Here is a 20,143-nt window from a genome sequence, read left to right as displayed (position 1 = left end):
TTTGAAATTAAAAAATATTTTATATTTAAGTGATATTTATAATGGAAATTAGAAGAAATTTTAAAATGAGATGAAATATTTACATTTTTTTAAAAAAATAATATTTATAATTATAGAATGTGCAAAAATCACACTCATTTTGAAAAAAAAATATAAGATCTATATAAAAAAATTAATTTTTTAAAAATAGATAATATTTTTTTCAAAATAAATACATTTCATGGCTATATCTTTTCATCATTATAATTTTCTTAAATTTTCACATAAAATATAATAAATAATTCAATTTTTTTAAATTTTAAAATAAAAATAATATTATAATAATATTTTATTTAATTTTAAATAAAATATTTTATTTCAATTCATCTAATCGTCGTAACCAAACAAAGTACTCAACCTGCTACAGTGTCTGACATTATTCTTTGGCCTTATTGTCGGCATTTATAAAAAGAACGTACTGAGAAAGCATCGACCGACCCACAAATTCGACCTTCCGTTTCCATCCATTAAATTTGTACGGTGAATTTGAGATACTCGATATATAGCAATGAAAAGCGATAAAAAAAAAAATAGTAAATAATAATAAAACATAAGTAAAAGATAATAATAAAATATTAAATAATAATAAACACAACATTATACATATGATTCTAGAGTTTTGTTTATTTTTACAACTTAACTCATTTCTTTTTATATAATTATTATAATTATTTTAAATTTTTATATAAAATAAAATAAATAATTTAATTTTTTAAAAAAATAAGATTAAAAAATATATTTTAATAATAAAAAATTATTCATATCAGCCCATACTCTAATGTGCTGTAATTAAAAAAAAAAATAATAGATGATGTGTTGTATCTACAGACTGATGTGCTGAATGATTTTTTAATAATATTATATTAAATTTTTAAGAAAAAATCTCCGTTGCCGCCGCTACCGAATCATCCCCACAGGTTGAGCGACCATATCTATACATCTATCATCTACTGCAAGACGTCTCTGCAACGCTTTTCCATACCGGCCGGTAAACACTGTCAGCTGCGAACCCAGCGCCACTGCGACGACTGATTGAAGTTTTGGGGTAAAGCTATTCAAGTCACTCGAATACTTTTTAGTTTGATCGGATGCATTGATTTTTGGGTGGATGTGAAAGTTGCTGAAATTTGATTTTCATGCGAATGTTCTAAAAAACAAAAAGAACAAAAACCCTGAAGTGTTCAGAAATGGACGAGTCAACATGGTCGAGTTACTAACAAGAAAAGAGTATTTTTCTTTCGAGTCAATAAATCGGAAAACTGATAATGTTTGTATTATTCGACTAGGATGAATCTTAACAGTAATGACTAATGACCTCTATTCATTAAAAAAAGTAATTAACTGGACATTTCATTGCCTTTGTTTACTTGGTAGAATGTCAATCTTGCTGGAGATGCATGGTTTCTTCCTACCTTCTCATGGCGTGACCTAACCCCGACACCTCGACTTTATGTAATTGTCTTGACGGTTTCCCTTTTGAGCTATTAATTTTTTCTCTCTGCTACAATGGCCTTTCTAACTCTCATTATCGTCTCCTATTGATTGTCGTCAAGTGGGTGAGAATCAGAATGGACACTCACAATGTTAGCAATGGTAGAACCCAAGCGTTGATGATTTCAGCAGATGAGGCTCTCCAAACAATACTGAGCGTGGCTCAGCGTCTGCAATCTGTCAATGTTCCACTATATGATGCTCTTGGCAAGGTCTTGGCTGAGGATATTCATGCTCCTGACCCTTTGCCCCCATACCGAGCTTCTGTTAAGGTAATTGTTAATAATTAAAGAGAAATTGGTTGCTATATTGTCCATTTTAGGCTTTAATTTTGGAGACATTCATGGTATTGATAATTTCATGGGTAGGATGGTTATGCTGTAATTGCTTCAGATGGGCCCGGTGAATATCCTGTTATTGCTGAAGCAAGAGCTGGGAACGATGGAGTTGGAGTGACTTTGACTTCTGGAGCAGTTGCATATGTAACAACTGGAGGTTGGTTCCTTTGATCATATTGAATTCATGATGCAGGATTATTTTTTTTTATTTTTTATTTTAATTTCTGAAGCAGCTGTTAGTTGTGTGGTTTAGGTGTGTTTGGGCATCTCATGGGATTCCTAATGGAAACAAAACTTGATGTTTGTCAACATAGCAACTGCAAGTTGTAATTACTCCAAATATGAGAGACAACGCGTTTAAGCTTGCTATTGTCATTAGTAGTGCAGAGGCAACAGACGTGTGACAGAGGGTGGACGAAGAGTTGGTTCTCGGTGGTGCAGTGAATTGAACATGAGAGAGAGATGATTGTGGGCTTTGGCAAAGTGAGGTTGGTGATCGGGGATGACTGGCCAGCTTGTCTCTGTGGTGGAGGTGAAGTTGGGCTACGTGTGTGAGTTGGAGCTGGCCTTGTCGGCGTGCGGCAGGGTTGTCAATTGGGTTATTTGGGTTTGGGTAATTTTTTAGTCAATCCCAAACCCAATACGAATATTAAACGGGTTAAACACCTCGATCCGAACCCTATATGCCTATTTCACAGGTTGACCTTACATGACCCGTTTGACTTGTTTGTTTATTTGGGTCGGGTTTTGTGATACCCCATATAATAAGGATAAGGGTAGGTGGTGTATGAGATCCTACGTTGCTTGAGAATGAGAAGTTCTTGCTCTTTATAAGATTTCAATAGGGCTTCAATTGTATCATTGACAAGTCTTTTGGAGTATAGGCCATGTTATTTGGGCCTTCCATTAGGGCGTTACAAATGATATCAAAGCCTATCCTAATAAAAAATGTGGGACTTGAGTCTTGCCATCTACGACGGACAGACCTGACGAGGACGTCGGGAATTTAAGATGGGGAGATTGTAATACCCCATATGATAAGGATAAGAGTAGGTTGTGTATGATATTACATTGTTTGTGAAAGAGAAGTTCTTGCTCTTTATAAGATTCCAATAGAGCTTCAATTGTATCATTGACTAGTCTTTTTGGAGTATAGGCCATGTAATTTGAACCTTACATTGGGGCGTTACAATTTTGGATAAATAAAACCATTCAACATTTAAACAAAGACCAATTGATACCAAAGAAGAGAATATCAAACAGCCGGGTATCAATATGCAATTAATTAGGGCATTTGGGATTCTCGCTTATGACAGCTACCTGCCAATAAACACCTTCCAAGGTCTTGAACTCACTATCCACTTGAGAATGACCTACCAGGGACATTAGCGAGAAAGGCCAAAATGTTCACCAAGATGGAAGCTTTCTAGTAAGTATCCACTGGACTGGATCAGAATGAAGGATTGGAATGCAAATTTCTTCTGGAAAATTCTCAACATAATGCAATTACGAAAGTATTTGTGTTTTGGCTTGAGTTAAATTTCTGCATGAAGTTTTCAAGCTTAGTTAAAAGGACCATAACTATCATGAGAATCACTCAAGTCTCTTAAAATCAAAATAACTTATAATGTGATATTTGAAACTATTCAAGATTTGTCTGTTGGATGTTGCATGCAGGGCCCCACATGCTAGAATGCTGAAATTTTGGCAGTCACCTTCTACTTCTGCATGTATAAAAAAAATTCACTCCAAAGTTTTTTTTTTTTTTTAATAAGTAGTAAGAGAATCTCCGAAGGTAAAATCTGGGAGATGAATCAACTTGAACTTTTGTTGGTGAGATGTACTGCATTGAATTTTAACTGTGGCCTATTGCTGCCACGTGGGGTATGGGAAAATTGAACATATGTATCAAATTTGTCAGTTGAGTTCGCTCCACACTTCTGCATAAAAAAAAGGAGGGTTTTCCTTACAAAATTTCAATATGAAAAAGAAAACTTAAATTTTAAAAGAAAATTGATATAGCTAGACAGACCCGTTTAAGCTAGCTATATGTCCAAGTGTTTGTTTGCAAAGTTGAATTTCGTTTTTCAATTTGATATTTGATCCCTCCCTCACCTTTTGTATTCCTTTTTCCTCTCTCAGGTCCAATACCTGATGGTGCTGATGCAGTTGTTCAAGTTGAGGACACCGAGGGAATTGAAAACACCTTAGGTGAATCAAAGCGAGTCAAAATATTGGTACAAACTAGCAAAGGTGTTGATATTCGTCCAGTGGTATGATTTATTACTTCTTTAGAATTATGCTAATGGATTTATTGGTATTAATTGTTCAGGACATGTATGTGACATGAATATTCTTATAATGGGACATAACTTTGTCAACGATGTAATTGTAACATGAGTAATTTTTGCCAAGTGTATATCAGTTGAACTTTGCCACGATGCCAACTCCGAAGACACATTTAAGATTCATAGCTTTTGGCCTTTTGCTGACCAGAAATTCTCACATATATGGTTGATAAATTGGTAGTTTCTTGGCCACCTGCATTGCTCCTTGGTTGATTTTGTTATATATAAATAAAGTAGACAGGATTTGTTTTCCAATAAACAGACATGTTATCCAAAATGTGCCAAGATGCACAAAATACAAAGGAAAATAATGGTTCATACTTAAAATCTTCAAAAGGCTTGGTCAAATTGTGAAATCGGCTGTGGATGGGATCATATTTTATGAAAATATTAGTTTTCTTATGTGGTATTGGTTTGGATATTGATAATAAAGTATTTTATCATGAATCCAGTTGTAATTGTGAATTATTTCTATAGTTATCCTTGTATTATATATGAGATTATATTAATTGGGTTAAAAAATAAACATACGGGTTAGCTCAACCCATTTATATAAAACGGGTTGAAGCGGGTTAAATGGGTCGTGTCCAGGTTAACCCAATAAAAGAGTTAATTACTAAACGGGTTAAGTGGGTTGTATCGTGTCAAACCCGACCCGTTTGGGTTGATCCATATAATCTAATACTCATGGTTTGACACGACATGAACATGACCCGTGAACACGAATTGCCACCCTGGTCCAACGTATTGTTAGTTTTCTCAAGATGAGGGACAACTAACATATGCTTTTTGCCTTCTCTACCACCCCCCTTCCCCCTCCTTCCTTTCCACCTAAAGCAATGATTCCATCCTCGTGGCACACATTCAGCAAGCAAGCAAGCAAGCTCCAAAATCGTATTCAAGCCATCTAGAACATTGATCACAATTGATTGGATGTTCTTCTGACATCTCTTTATGTTTCGCCAAACTTTTTATGAATTTTTCCTTTTCTTCTATTCATTTTCTGCCGCTTTCTTCTTTTTACCTTATTTAGAAAACATTTTTTTTTTTGGTTTCTAATGAGTTATTTGTTTTTATAACATTTTTCACCAAAACTACATCGTTTTACTGTCACATGCAACTCATATGACACTGCACACCAGTTATTTAATGGAACTGAATAGATATTGGAAACAATATTGGATATAGGATAATTACATTATAACTATGAGCTACTACCTCATTGTCACATGCCTCCCTAGACTTAAACTCAGTGCAACTCGAAGCTTAATTTGAAGTTTCATTGTCAATTTACCATCACATTCAGAGGATGAAATTATTAAATACAAAATTACCCTTCATTTCAGTGAAAGGATAGTATCAAGGGTATCTTTGTCTTTAATCTGCATAGTTCACTAAAGTTAACAGTGATTTTTAATTTATGTGGGAAATTAATAATGAGAAGTCAATCTAGGGTTCAAGTTGCACCAACTCAAAGATTAAGAAAAAGTGGCACTGGAGTGATGTAGGAGGAAATATAATTACCCCACGTATATAATAATTGTTTAATTTAGAGATTTAATGACCAAATTGATAACAAGCCTTAACTTGGAGGACCAAGATGCGATTTGACCCAAAATAAAGTGCGAGGACTTGGAGGTTGCAAGGACCTTGACTGAAATCTGCACATTCTTTAATGGATGCCATTTGGAAGTCCATCCTTTATAGATCTACTATCAGTTGATTGTGCACAATTGCTGAAAAAGGTTTCTTACTACTTTCACACTTAATGGGCCCAAGGCTTACTGTGTTCAGTCATACCGAGCTTTCTCTGGATCTAGGATATTCCAATTTGCAATTGGATTCTTCACCATTCTGCTGTTTCTCTTGGGTGTTTGTTGTGAATGTCATGCTTTCGAGAAAGATCTATGGAAGGAAACCAAGCTGTCTTGGGTGGATAGAAGCCTTATCAAAAGTTTATGGGATTGTTCGTATGCAGGATGTGCTTTTTCTCCCTTCTAATGGGACTTCGGGAGTGTGTTGGTAATGTGGGATATGAGGGTAGTGGAGAATTTGGAGGATTGTATGGGAGAATTTTCAGTGGCTTGTCATTTTAGAAGTGTAGCCGATGGTTTCGAGTGGGCCTTTGCTGGAATTTATGACCCTAATGTGGACAGCAGTAGAAGTTTGTTGTGGGATGAGCTTGCTGGTTTAATTAGTTGGTGGGACGTGCCTTGGTGTGTTGGTGGGAATTTTAATGTCATTTCATTTCTAAGTGAGAAGTCGATGGATTCTAGCTTTACCTCAGTGATGAGAGAGTTCTCTGAGTTCATTTTTTAGGCTGATTTTGTTGATTTACCTCTTGCAAGGGGTGCTTTTACGTGGTCCAATAATAAGACATGGTCCTATTTGATTTCGGTCTAGACCAGACTGGACCAAATCCTCCCCCGATTGGTCTCGGTCCCATACATTGTGGACCAAATAAATTCGGTCTGGTCCTAGGGTCTATAAATTTTGGACCGGACCGGACTAGACCGAACTATATATATATATATTTTAAAAATATTTTTAATAATTTAATATAATATTTTTATGTATTAATTATATAATTTAATGTAATTTTCATATAATCTATTATCATTGACCATATAAAATATTAAATAATATATACTATCAATTAATAATATATCATAAATAATGTGATCAAGTTTAATGACAAATTGATAATTATTTATTAATGGCGGCGAAGAAGGCGACAATCATAATTATTTATTAATGGTTTCTGGCTTGTCCCCAGTCATAATGGCGGAGAAGGCGATAGGTTGGGTATCTGAGAAGTCCACAATAGGAGCAGAGTCTGTGGAAGGCTTGGAGCACGGTGGGAAGGCACAGATGGGACCCTTGGCTCTGGTTCCGTCACGTGCTCATGGTGTAACTCCGACGTCTGTAGGGTCTGTCAAAGTTGCACACACAAGGTCGCCAGAGGTGAAGGGACTTACTGCCAACCCAGAATCTACAATGGAGAGTACCATTGGTGTTGTTGAGGAGGCACAGGTTTTGAGCAAGGGTTTATCGTTGGAACTGTTTGGAACTACGTCGGGTGCTACATCGGGGGAAGACGTGGTCCCCTTGGTATCTGTTCCTCCATTAATCAATATAGATGGATCATCTTCGGATTGGGTTTTGCAAAAGGTTAATAGTATTTAGCATATTGTGGGAATCTCACATGGAGGATGTGAAGACTAGTTTAAAGCTCTAATCACGGCGATTGAGGCAAGCCACTGAGTGATGCCAAATCAAGCTTTAAGAAAAGCAGGGAGTTGAAGCTTCTTTTTTGTACAATCAATTATGACGCTAAGGGTGGTAGCTCAAGTCGAAGGCATAGAGGTTTATGTATGGGGTTGGGGAAACATAGAGGTTGATGTATGGGGTTGGGCTACGGGAAACATGGGGCCGGGCTTGATGTATGTTTGGGTAGTTTTTCGTGGGCTTTTGGGGCAATAGGAGCTCTCTAGTATGGGTTAGGGATTTTGTTGTATACATCCATTGTACTTGGCTACTCCTATTGATATATATATATATATAATGTTTTTACTTATAAAAAAAATAATTATTTATTAATAATATACAAAATGTAAAAAGTTTAATATAGCTCATTATGCATTAACTATCATAATACATTTACATACTCTAAGTTAGTTACAAATTAGCAATTAACATCATAAATATAATTATAATTAACTATTTTTTTTATGAGTTAAGTTAATTACATAATCCACATTAAATAGTTTACTTAATTTTAATTTTACTAATTTTTTTTTATTAATTTATGTGCAAAAAAGAGAAAAGAACGGACTGACCGGACCGTCCGGTCCCTTTGGGGCTTCGGTTTGGTCCAAAAAAACTGACCTGACTGGACCGAATTCACCCCTACATTTATTATTATATTGTGAGGTGACTAGGGTGTTGTGGTATGAAGTGTTTAATAGAAGTGGAATGACTTGGGTGATGCCTAGGAGGCTGGTGAATCTTTTTTTTTTTGCTGGAGAGGTTTAAGGGGTAATTTGCAAATTGCTGATGTTTGGAATATGATCCCTTTATAGTTTATGCCTTATGTGGTGTATTTGGGATATGAGGAATGGTCGATACTTTGAAGATAAGGAACACTCAGTGGATGAACTTACATGTTTTTTCTTTAATACCTTATTTCAATGGGCTTCGGCTATTGTGTTTAATGGAACTAGCGTTCACGATTTCCTTGTTTTTTCTAGTTCCTGACTTATAACTAGGTTCAGTTTTTGTATACTTTCTGTGTACTTGGCTTTGTCTTACTACTTGTCTCAATAAAATTTCTTGTTCATAAAAAAAAATGTTTAACCAAGATTTATGATCTTCAAACTTCTGTTTAACTTGGGTCACATAATATTGAATGAAAACCACTAATATTCTTTGGCTGATTCACTTCAGTGCGTGGTTTGAATTCAGAATTTGGCATGCATGTCCATAGTGAAACACACCCAAATCTATTATTTCACTTTTTTCCCTCGTCATACAGAAAAATAAAATATGCCCTTTTGGCTGGTGGATGTTAATTTTATTCACCCATTTAACTTATTCCCTTCATGGCCATTTAACCATGAAGCAAAAAATGAATTTGAGGCTTAGCAAATCATTCCAATCACTTTGTATACATGCGGCTTTCAACTAGTCATGATTGATTTTTTGACAAGTAATTTGGATTAAAAATATGTAAAAGGCAATGACAGGACGGTTACTAGGTCATTATTGATGAATGTAAACTTTAATTAATTACTTGTGTTTATTTGCTCAAGGAAACTCCAACTTGATGGATCAGTGATAGTAAATAAATTGAGTACCATTATACAAAAGTTATTGTGTGGCACAGAGAACTTTTAAAGTTGCACCACATCACGATTCACCATTTAATCCAGCACCTCCATGCAAGTGTCACGTCACTTACACTACTTAAAACCCACTTTTGAATAGGAAAGGTTGTATTCAAAGTGCTTGCTTTATGCAGTCTAATGCAGTGGTACAATTGAGTCTTCCACTTGGAATTTGTCTTTATATAATATACTCTAATAATAAAAACTTAATTTGCCTGTTTCATGGTGTCACTTTCTTTTGAGCTATTAGATCTTTTAGCTCACTCAAGCACATGTTTGCCAGGGATGTGACATTGAGAAAGATGCTGTAGTATTAAAGTCTGGAGAAAGAGTTGGTGCTGCAGAAATTGGCTTACTTGCTACCATGGGTGTGATGATGGTGAAGGTGTATAACTTACTATGTGCTTAAAAATGTCGTCTAACTCTGACCCTGGGGAGGAACTAGTGAACATCCCCTGTGTACTTGTTTATTTGTTCAGTCAGAAGGAAAAGTTTCAAAACACTAAGGCCTGATGTTGTGATGTAGGTATATCCTACGCCAAAGATTGGCGTGCTTTCTACAGGTGATGAACTATCAGAGCCAACTACCAAGCTTCTAGGCCGTGGCCAGGTATTATATTCTATTGGAGAACTACTAACTGCATAATTTGGGCTGCATTTCTCTCTCTTTCTCATATTTTATCAGCAGAATATCTTCTTTATCTTTTTTTTTTTTTTTTTTGGGCTAGAGAGCTCTCTCTACCAATCTCCTCTTGGGCTGCATGCCTATCTCTAAGGCACCCTATTGAATGATGTCAATTGAATTGTGAGAACTTAATAAGAAAATTAGGAGTTCTTGAACCTAGATTTTGTTCAACCTAGTGCTACTAATCACATTTGTGGACGACCAAACACTTCTCTCTCTCTCCTCTCTTCTATGACCTTTCATCTTCTATTCCCAACGCTTCTCGTCGGGAGTAATTTATAATCTCTCATCTCTTTTCTTTTTCATTTCTATTCCTTTTTCTTCTGCTTTATTCTTCTTAATCTTTGTTGGAGGATGATGGTGATGGAGAGTAGTTTTTGGATTGAAGCCAAGCTTTTTGTGATTAGAAGAATAGAGGGGAATCTCTTTTGTATTGTCGAGAAGTGTAATAAGTTTATGAAGACCCTTTACCTCAGTAGGGATGTGGTGGTCTAGTTGGCTAAGGTGGTTGAGGGAAGTCAGAAGTTCTCGAGTAATAAAATAGGGCTCCGTATCAGACTAAAAGGGAGGGAAATAGAGTCTTTTTGGTCCAAGTTTGTTGAATCGTTTGGTAGGTTTGTGAAAATGATGGAGTTGGGCACTGGTAAGGGAAAATGAATTATTGTTAACCCTGAAGGGAGGAATGAAAGTGGATGGGAAAGTTTCGTTAGGAAAACGAAGGAGATTGTTGGTTCAAATTCCTCTGTTTTTTATCCTAGAAACAGAGGTGTACTTAACAAGGGTGCTTCTAAGAGGGACTCTAAAGGAAAATAGGTGATGGTTAATCCTCAAAGCTTCTTCCTCGCATACAACTCCTTATTTGTCTGCATTGATGGAAGCTATTAATGATAAGCCTGGCCCCAGTAACAAACATGGAAAAGGAAATAACAAGAAAGATGTGGTAGTGTCGAGGGCGAGGAATAAGAATGTTTCCGGTGATGAAGGTGATGGTTGGCATCCCGTGATGTCGCAGAAATTTGGTGAAGTCGAAGGGTCATTTTGGCATGTGCGGGCAAAACTTCTTGGTTGGAAGGACAGGCTGGATTCGATATTGAAGATGATTGATGAGGGACTGGGCTTAATTATGGGTCTGGTTTCAACTAGAAAACTAGATGGATTAGTAAAGGAAAAGGGGAGGCTGTATGGACCCAAGGCTTCTAATGTCTATGTAGGAACTGGGCCTGTGAAAGGCCCATTCAAGAAGCCTGATATATGAAAGAAATAGTCTGGCATTGGGCCTTAACAATCTACCAGCCTGAGAAGAGAGTTGCACCAGCCCAAGCCCGTGGTGGCTCTGTGACTTGGTCCGTCTTCACAAAGTCAGTCGTCGTCGGCGGCGGGCGTATCTCTTGGAGGTTTCTTGGCAATGAGTTCTGCTACAGTACTCATGACGAAAGAGACCTTGAACAAGGCAAAAAACTTTAGAGATCAGCCCAAGGAGAGGAATGCTTCGACGCAGATCCTGCCTTCACAGAAGAAGTCAACAGGTTTAGGAGATCTTCCCAACAATTTTCCTATAGGTTTGGAGGCTTAGATGACTCAGTCGACGAAGTTGTTAGGTGAACCTATTGCTCAGGAAGATGTGATGGAGGTTGGAGGCTCTTCAGGGGATTCTTTGGAGTCGAGTTTTGCGCCTGGTGTGGGGGTTGTGATGTCCTCCATAGATCTCGCAACAGGGGAGGTTGAAGAGGTTGAAGATGAAGGATGTGAGGGGACAAATGGGACCGAGCGTCAATCTCACAAGTTCCATGTACTCAGGTTAATAAACCTGACTTGCAATTGGTGATTGGTGGAGGTGAAGGTTCTGAATCTTGTGAATCTGGAGAGTTTTTTGAATCAGATGAAGACCTTGATCCTGTTCCTTTATGCTCTATTAACCCGAGCATTGAATGGCCTAGCAAATCATCTGACTGGGTGTTACAGAAGGTGGAAAAAATTAGAAATTGTGTTGCCATTTCTTGTGAGGGATTTGAAGAGCAATTTAGAGCTCTACTTATTGCTATTGAGGCTGGACATCCTGCTCTGGCCAGATCTGCTGCTAAAAAGATTGGAATGTACAATTAATTACAAATCCAGGGATGGGAGTGCCTTTAGAGAAAAGGACAGAGAGAGGGCTGTCAATGGTTTCTCATGAAGCCTAAGATCATTTCTTGGAATGTTCGGGGGTTAAACGATTATAGAATGTGTCTCTGAGTGAAAAATATGATTAGGCAGTGGAAGACTGAAATTATTTGTTTTCAAGAAACTAAATTGAAGGTCGTTAACCAATCGGTGGTTCATAGTTTATGGAGGTGTAATTATGTGGGTTGGGTCGATTTAGGCCCGGTTTGTATTCGCAAGCCATCTCAACTCATTTCAACTCATCTCACTACTATTCATCAACTTTAACTCACAAATCTCACTACTATTCATAACTTATCTCACTACTATTTACAATCTATCTCAACTCATCTTCGAATCCAAACGATACCTTAGTCTCTATTGGAGCTTCAGGAGGCATTATTGTTATGTGGGATAGGACGGCAGTAGAAATAGAAGGTCATTACATGGGAGAATTCATGGTGGCATGTCACTTTAAGAATGTGGATGATGGCGTCGAATGGGCTTTTGCTAGTGTTTATGGGCCAAATTCAAATTCTAGTAGGAGTATATTGTGGGAAGAAATGGCGGGTCTTTGTTGTTGGTGGGATCTTCCGTGGTGTTTTGGAGGGAATATTAATATTGCTCGCTTTCCTTGTGAGTGAGTAGCGGACACGATAATTACTAAAGCTATGTCTGAATTTTCAGAACTCATTTATGAGTTGCAGTTGATTGATTTACCTATGGCGGGAGGGGATTTCACGTGATCAAATGGGAGAGCATGGTTCCGTTTGGACAGACTCTTGGTTTCGGTCTCTTGGGAAGCATTATTTCTGGTGTTAAGTTAGAAAAGGTTGCAGAGAATAGTTTCTGACCATTATCCTATTTTGATGGATTGTGGGGGCATTATTAGTGGGAGAAGACACTTTAAATTTGAAAATATGTGGTTAGAGGATGAAGGTTTTGTTGAAAGAGTAAGAAGGTGGTTGGCCTCTTATCATTTTACTGGTACTCCCAGTTTTATCTTGGCTGGAAAATTTGAGGAGCTCCAAAAAGACTTGAAGAGATGGAATGCGGAGACTTTTGGTAATGTTGAAAATAATAGAAAACTTCTTATGGAGCAGTTGCATAGTTTGGAGAAAAAGGAGATGATGGGTTCAATTTCTTTAGCGGAAAAGAAGATGAAAAAGGGTGCTGGCAGAAATTGAAAAATTAATGCTTATGGAGGAAATTTCATGGAGGCAAAAATCCAAAATTCTATGACTAAAGGAAGGAGAGAAATGCACGAAATTCTTCCATAAAATGGCAAATTCTCATCGAAGAAGTAATTCCATTGAAGTGATAATGTGATTTGTGACAAGGAGACTGAAGATCATATTGTGAATTTCTATGAGAAGCTTTTTCGGGAAGAATTTTCGTGGAGACCTAAGTTAGATGGGCTAGCTTTTGAAACCATTGATCATCTTACTGCATATTGGTTAGAGAGATCCTTTGAGGAAGATGAAGTTCTTGATGTGGTTAGAGACATGTCTAAGGATAAGGCTCTGGGCCCAGACGGTTTTTCCATGGCGTTTTTTCAAGCATTTTGGGATATTGTGAAGGATTTCATTCCTTCCTGAAATTTAAGAAGAGTTCTAATACCACTTTCATTGCTCTCATCCCTAAAAAGGCGGGTGCTATAGAAATGAGGGATTTTCGCCCCATTAGCTTGATAAATGGGGTGTATAAGATCATCTCAAAGGTGTTAGCTAACCGCCTAAGTGTGGTTATGGTAAGATTATAACGAAGTGCGAGGGTTTGTGCACCCCCGAGATTAGTCGGGACGTTGTTCCTAGACACCCGATGCCAATAAAAAAAAAAACGATTTATTGCGAAATCTCAAAATGTATTTGTGAGGGGAAGACAAATTCTTGATTCAATCTTAATTGCTCATGAGTGTTTGGAAAGTAGAAAAAAGATGGGGCAATCTGGGATTTTAGTCAAATTGGACATGGAAAAGGCTTTTGACCATGTCAATTGGGATTTTCTACTCTATTTGCTTGGGAGATTTGGTTTTGGGGAGAAGTGGTGCTCGTGGATAAGACATTGCATTTCGACGGCCAGATTTTCTATATTGGTGAATGGCTCTCCGATTGGATATTTTAACAGCTCCCATGGTTTGAGGCAAGGAGACCCCCTTTATCTCCTTTCCTATTTATCTCCTTCAAAGCATGGACGCTTTGAGTCGTATGATTGAAGCAACTGTGGAAGGGGGCTTTGTGTCGGGTTTCATGGTGGGTGATGTTTCACAGGGCAGCATTACTATTTCACATTTACTCTTTGCAAATGATACTTTAATTTTCAGTGATACCAACCAGGATCATCTTCGAGCTTTAAGAGCCTTATTGTTATGTTTTGAAGCTGTCTCCGGGCTTAGAATTAATTTAACTAAGTCAGAAATTGTTTCAGTGGGTACAATCAGAAATATTTTGGATCTGGCCAATATTTTGGGATGTAAGGTAGCTTTGTTACCTATGAAATATCTTGGGTTACCTCTGGGTGCCCCTCACAAATCAGTTTCTATTTGGGATGGGGTGATTGACAAGATTGAGGGGAGGTTAGCAAGTTGAAAAAAGCTTTATTTGTCAAAAGGGGGCAGAGTCACATTGATTAAAATCACATTGTCAGAGGGAGATTGTGAATGTTAAATATGGGAGGATGTGGGAGAATTGGTGTACTAATGAAGTAAAAGGGGTGTATGGGGTGGGTTTGTGGAAGTTCATTCGGTTGGGATGGGGGGATTTTGTCAAAAACATTAATTTCAAAGTGGGGGACGGGACAAATATTTATTTCTAGCATGGTAAATGGTGCGGGGATTCAGCTCTTAAATATGTTTATCCTAATCTTTTTAGGATTGCTAGAAACAAAGGGGCTGCAGTGGCTGACTCTTATCAGTTTTCTAATAATATGTTGCATTGGAATGTGGAATTTGCCAGAGATCTACAGGAGTGGCAAGTGTGTGAAGCTGCTGATTTCTTTGTAAAATTATATGATACGAAGATCGATCAGAAAGGAGGATAGGCTGCTGTGGGTGCATGATTATAATTCCATATTCTCAGTGAGATCTTTCTACAAGGTGTTAAATAGTCATGGTGATAAAGTATACCCCTGGAAATGTATATGGAGAGCAAGGGTACTAGTAAAGTTGCATTTTTTTGTTGGATGGTGTCTCTTGAGAAAATATTAACCATGGATAATTTGAGGAAAAGAGGTTTATTTGTGATTGATTGGTGTTTTATGTGTAAAAGAGATGACGAATCTGTTAATTATCTTTTCCTTCATTGTGTGGTGGTGACGAAGCTGTGGAATGAGATTTTTGCAAGGGTAGGCATTGTTTGGGTGATGCCTTTGCATGTGGTGGACTTTTTGGCTAGCTGGCAAGATTCAGTGGGATGTGGAGGCAGTGTAGGAGGATGATCCCCTTGTGTTTGTTTTGGTGCTTATGGTTAGAGAGAAATGGGAGGTGTTTCAAAGATTGCGAACATTCTATGGGGGAATTCAGGGATTTTTTCTTTAGCACTATAAGTTTTTGGGTGAAGAACCTTGTAAGGGATTGGAATATTTGTAATGTTTTGCCTTAGTTCTGTTTTGCTTCAGCTTGTATTTAGGTGTACTTCTATATTTCCTGAGTACTTGGGTTATGCCTTTATACTTGGAATAAATTCTCTTATTTTCTATAAAAAAAAACATATATATATCTTCTTTGCTAATTAAAATAGTAGTATTTTTCTCATCATTTCACTGTCCAAAATGCTATAATTTATTTGGAGGTTGTCTAAACATGCATTGTGTTTTCATCAAGATTAGCTTATATCGTCCATGTGCTTTATTTTATAAGTTTAATCTGGGGAAAGAAGCGGATTTCTTTACTGCAGATTAGGGACTCTAACCGTGCTATGATACTAGCAGCAGCTGCACAGCAGGAGTGCAAAGTTGTTGACCTTGGTATTGCTAGAGATGATGAAGAAGAACTTGAGAGGATCTTGGATACTGCTTTATATTCTGGGATTAATATTCTTTTGACTTCTGGAGGGGTTTCGATGGGAGATAAGGATTTTGTCAAGCCATTGCTTGCAAGCAGAGGGGCGGTGTATTTTAGCAAGGTCTATCGATAATCCATTCTTTATCATATTAACAATTTCTTTCAGGAAGTTGTTTGAGGCAAATTCATGTTTGTAGTTGGAACAAACTACGGAGCGTGATGAGGTTTCAGACAATCAAAATATGTGGAGTTCGATGAAAAAGAACTATATTATCTTGGTTTGAGATTTGATTGCCGTTTCAGGTTTTTATGAAACCGGGAAAGCCTTTGACATTTGCCGTGATCAATTTAAAATCAGTTGAAAGTACAAGGCAGAACAAAATTCTTGCATTTGGATTGCCAGGAAATCCAGTGAGCTGTTTAGTCACTTTCCATCTTTTTGTGGTCCCGACCATTCGTCATCTTGCTGGATGGGCAAACCCACATCTTTTCAGGTTGATAAAGCTTCAAAAAGACTGCTGTCTCTCTCTCACCTTCCATCTTTGTTAGTACAGTAAAGTGATTGTTTGCATTTTTTTAATAACATGAGCAGAGTGCAGGCTCGTCTTCACCATCCCATAAAAACAGATCCCGTTCGACCAGAATTCCATCATGCCATTATTAGGTGGGAGGCCAATGATGGGTCAGGCAATCCTGGGTAAGTTCTCTAGATATGTTTTTCTTTTAGGTTAAACGAGACTACGGGTTTTTAGGAATGAGGTTCCCCATTGATCGTCTGCTGGACATGATTTACTAACAAACTTGTTCCATTTGTTTACTTCTAATTGCATGAAGATAATGGATCACTTTTTTGTTTGTCAGTTTTGTAGCAGAGAGCACTGGTCATCAGCAGAGCAGCAGACTATTAAATATGAAGTCAGCCAATGCTTTGTTGGAATTGCCGGCAACAGGCAGTGTCATATCTACTGGGACTGCTGTTTCAGCCATCATCATTTCTGACTTAAGCAGTACTGCCATTTTCAGTAGTTCACTATTGTCAGATTCGACTTTGGCTTTCAAGGGAAGTGCATCGAAAGAAATAACTGCAGATGACTCTCAGGGTGCTGAGATCAGAGTAGCTGTTCTTACAGTGAGTGATACTGTTGCATTAGGTGCTGGGCCTGATCGAAGGTACTGTCCTACATGTTTTTCTATGTCAAGACCTTTGCTGTTTGATTCTTGATTCATCTGCAATAATCTGTAACTTCTTGAACGTAGAACCTTATATTCATAATTTCAATTGTTGAATCTTAAAGATAATTCTCTTTGCCTCTCTCTCTCTCTCTGATAACTCCCCCATGCTGGTCGCTTGAGCCTGAAACTCTTTTTTATTTTTATTTTTTATAAGTAAATAAATATATTAATCAAAGAATAGGCAAAGCCTGATACAATGTATAGTTTGCCCTAGCTAAGTAGAAGCAATAGAGATAAGGAAATCATGAAAATCTAGGTCATTAAAGTCAACAACAATGACCCAAGTACAAAGAGTTCTAGTAAAGAAAGCTTTCAATTCCTCCATCGATATCTCTTTGTTCTCGAACGTCCGTTCATTGCGCTCCTGCCACAAACACCACATGATGCATATAGGGATCATCTTCCACATAGCTTTAATCTGTTGAATACCTCTAAAGTTTGTCCAGCTAGCCAAAACTGCCACCACTATCTCAGGCATAACCCAAGCCAAGTCTACTCTACCAAGAACCTCATTCCATAACCCTCTAGCTGTCTCACAGTGTAGTAGGAGATGGTTCACAGATTCACCCTCTTCTTACACATACAACAACAATCTGCGATGATCACCCTACGTTTCCTCAAATTATCAGTTGCGAGGATCTTACCCAAGGAAGCAGTCCACACAAAAAACGCTGCTTTGGGTGGCGCCTTATGTCTCCAAAGCTTTCTCCATGGAAACTGAGTATGAGGCTCTTAAGTGATGGACTTATAAAAAGAGCGAACCGAGAAGGAACCTTTACCTGCAAGTATCCACCACAACCTATCATGTGCGTTGCTCGGTTTTATGGAATACAAAAGTCTGTAAAAAGCTTCAAAACTTCTCATTTCCCAATCTTGTGCAGCCTACTGAAATTGATGTTCCACTGAATTTGCTCCCCTGATCTCACCATGACTTCCGCCACTGAAGCATCTTTGTCACTTGCAATCCAGAATGTGAGGGAAATAATGAATCTTTTTGAGCACCGTTGCCACACCAAGTATCATACTAGAATTTAATTCTGGCTCCCTCTCCTAGACGAAATCTAGTGTGACGAGTAAAGACCTCCCACCCTCTTCTTATATGTTTCCACAACCCCACTCCATATGCCCCTCTCACTTCTTTTGTGCACCAACCCACCCACTTCCCTCCCACCATACTTGCTCTCAATCACCATCTTCCAAAGGGCTTCTGATTCTTGATGGTATCTCCACAACCACTTTTCAAGTAATGCCCGATTAAAAAATCTCATATTTCTAATGCCCAAACTACCTAAAGAGCCTGAAACTCTTACCCCATGAGCATCAGTTTTTGACAAAAGACCCCATTAAAGTACTGCCTTTTTTTCTCCTATCAACTTTCATGTGAATTTCAATGTGCACCAGTCCCTATTAGATTTTGCCACTTTCTCAACTTGTCTTTCCATCTATTGTAATATTTTTCTTTCTGGATTAGCTTAAATAAAATGAAATAAAAGCAAGAAATTAAGAGCTTACATCACTACCTTATACATACAACTCCTTTCTATGTGCACAGCACATTCCACTCTTCTTTCAAATTGTGACATTGAAAATCATATATAAGAGAACTGTGGAATACAAAGTATGTTCTCCCATTCAGACTTCCCTTCATTACTGTCAAGCATTAGGGTCAACAAAATGAGGGGAGAGAACTCCAACTATCCTGATCAATTTGATGAATGTTACAAAATCAGTTCAATGGAATATGACTACAAGAATACTATCTAACACTCACCCTCAAGTTGGAGCGTATAGATCATATAAGCTTAGGTTCGAACAAGTAAATTTCAACCGATTACAACCCAAAGACTTTGTAAACATATATTCGAATTGATCTTCAGACTTCAAAAGACTTTGGGAAGTTCTTAGTCCGCTCCTTCTACAAAGCCATGACAATGCACGGTACAATTTCATTCCCATGGAAGAGTGTTTGGAAGACAAAGGCGCCCCTAAAGGCAAAAGTTTTTGTATGGACGGCTTCTTTAGGGAAGATCCTCACTCTAGACAATCTAAGGAAACGTTGAATCATTGTCATGGATTGATGTTGTAAGTGTAAAAAGAGTGGAGAGTCGGTTGACCATTTACTACATTGTGAGATTGTCAGAACATTGTGGAATGAAGTTTTTGCTTAGGTGGGATTAGCTTGGGTGATGCCGAGATGGGTAGTGGACCTCCTAGCTTCTTGGAAAGCCATTTAGGGTAACTCTCTAATCGCCTCTATTTGGAAGATGGTTCCAATATGTTTATGGTGGTGTATTTGGATGGAGAGGAATGAAAGAAGTTTTGAAGATCAAGCACGGTCAATGGATGAGCTTAGAAGTCTTTTTTTTAATACTTCACTCCATTGGTCGATTGTAATTGCTTTTCATGACTTGTCGTTTCATAAATTCCTTGTATCTCCAAATTAAGCATGCCTAGGCGTTGCTCTTGTACATGTCCCATATACTTGGGTTTTTGTCTATTCTTTTGATCAATAAAATCTTATTTACTGATAAAAAAAATGTTATAGAATAAATACACTCATTATCTTCTCTCTAATGTAGTGACAGTCAACCTAATACGAAGTGTGGCTTAGTTATCACAATATAGTTCAATAGTAGTCAGAGCTGGAAACCCAATCACTTCAAGAAAATGTTGCAACAATGTTAAGGTTTTTGGCTCGCAATAAAGCTAGGGTCCTGATCGAGCAACTAGTAGTCCTATCTATCCACCTCTCCAGACACAATATCTTGAGTACCTATGTTGGTGACTACATCTGCTGGCATGTGATGTTTGGACATAGAATCAAGTCCTTGTGAATGGGCAGAGAACTCACTGGAAGCTTGGGCCATTGCCTTGTACTCAATCTCTGCATTTGATCCCACAGTCACCATCTGTTTCACACTCTTCTATGTTAGCAAATTACCTCCAAAATAGGTTCAATGCCCTGTAACAGAACTCCAATTTTG

At 37.7% G+C, this 20,143-nt stretch overlaps 1 protein-coding gene across 2 annotated transcripts in view; it reads left to right on the top strand.

The window, feature by feature from the left end:
* The first annotated feature begins 946 nt into the window (after positions 1-946).
* LOC121239334 (molybdopterin biosynthesis protein CNX1) overlaps positions 947-20,143 on the top strand; it is a 28,629-nt gene continuing 9,432 nt past the window's right edge. The window contains exons 1-10 of one of the 2 annotated variants that reach the window (XM_041136560.1): positions 947-1,084; positions 1,596-1,802; positions 1,899-2,025; positions 4,011-4,141; positions 9,386-9,487; positions 9,629-9,712; positions 15,820-16,047; positions 16,230-16,420; positions 16,519-16,623; positions 16,788-17,096. In XM_041136560.1, coding sequence (XP_040992494.1) covers positions 1,608-1,802; positions 1,899-2,025; positions 4,011-4,141; positions 9,386-9,487; positions 9,629-9,712; positions 15,820-16,047; positions 16,230-16,420; positions 16,519-16,623; positions 16,788-17,096 — 1,472 coding nt within the window. In that variant the 5' untranslated portion in view covers positions 947-1,084; positions 1,596-1,607. Of the gene's footprint in view, positions 1,085-1,592; positions 1,803-1,898; positions 2,026-4,010; positions 4,142-9,385; positions 9,488-9,628; positions 9,713-15,819; positions 16,048-16,229; positions 16,421-16,518; positions 16,624-16,787; positions 17,097-20,143 lie in introns of both variants that reach the window. The other variant, XM_041136559.1, reaches the window with a different exon arrangement.

This window comes from Juglans microcarpa x Juglans regia, chromosome 7D (genome assembly GCF_004785595.1).
Source record: "Juglans microcarpa x Juglans regia isolate MS1-56 chromosome 7D, Jm3101_v1.0, whole genome shotgun sequence".
Lineage (NCBI taxonomy): Eukaryota > Viridiplantae > Streptophyta > Magnoliopsida > Fagales > Juglandaceae > Juglans > Juglans microcarpa x Juglans regia.
This window is presented reverse-complemented; position numbering and strand designations above follow the sequence as displayed.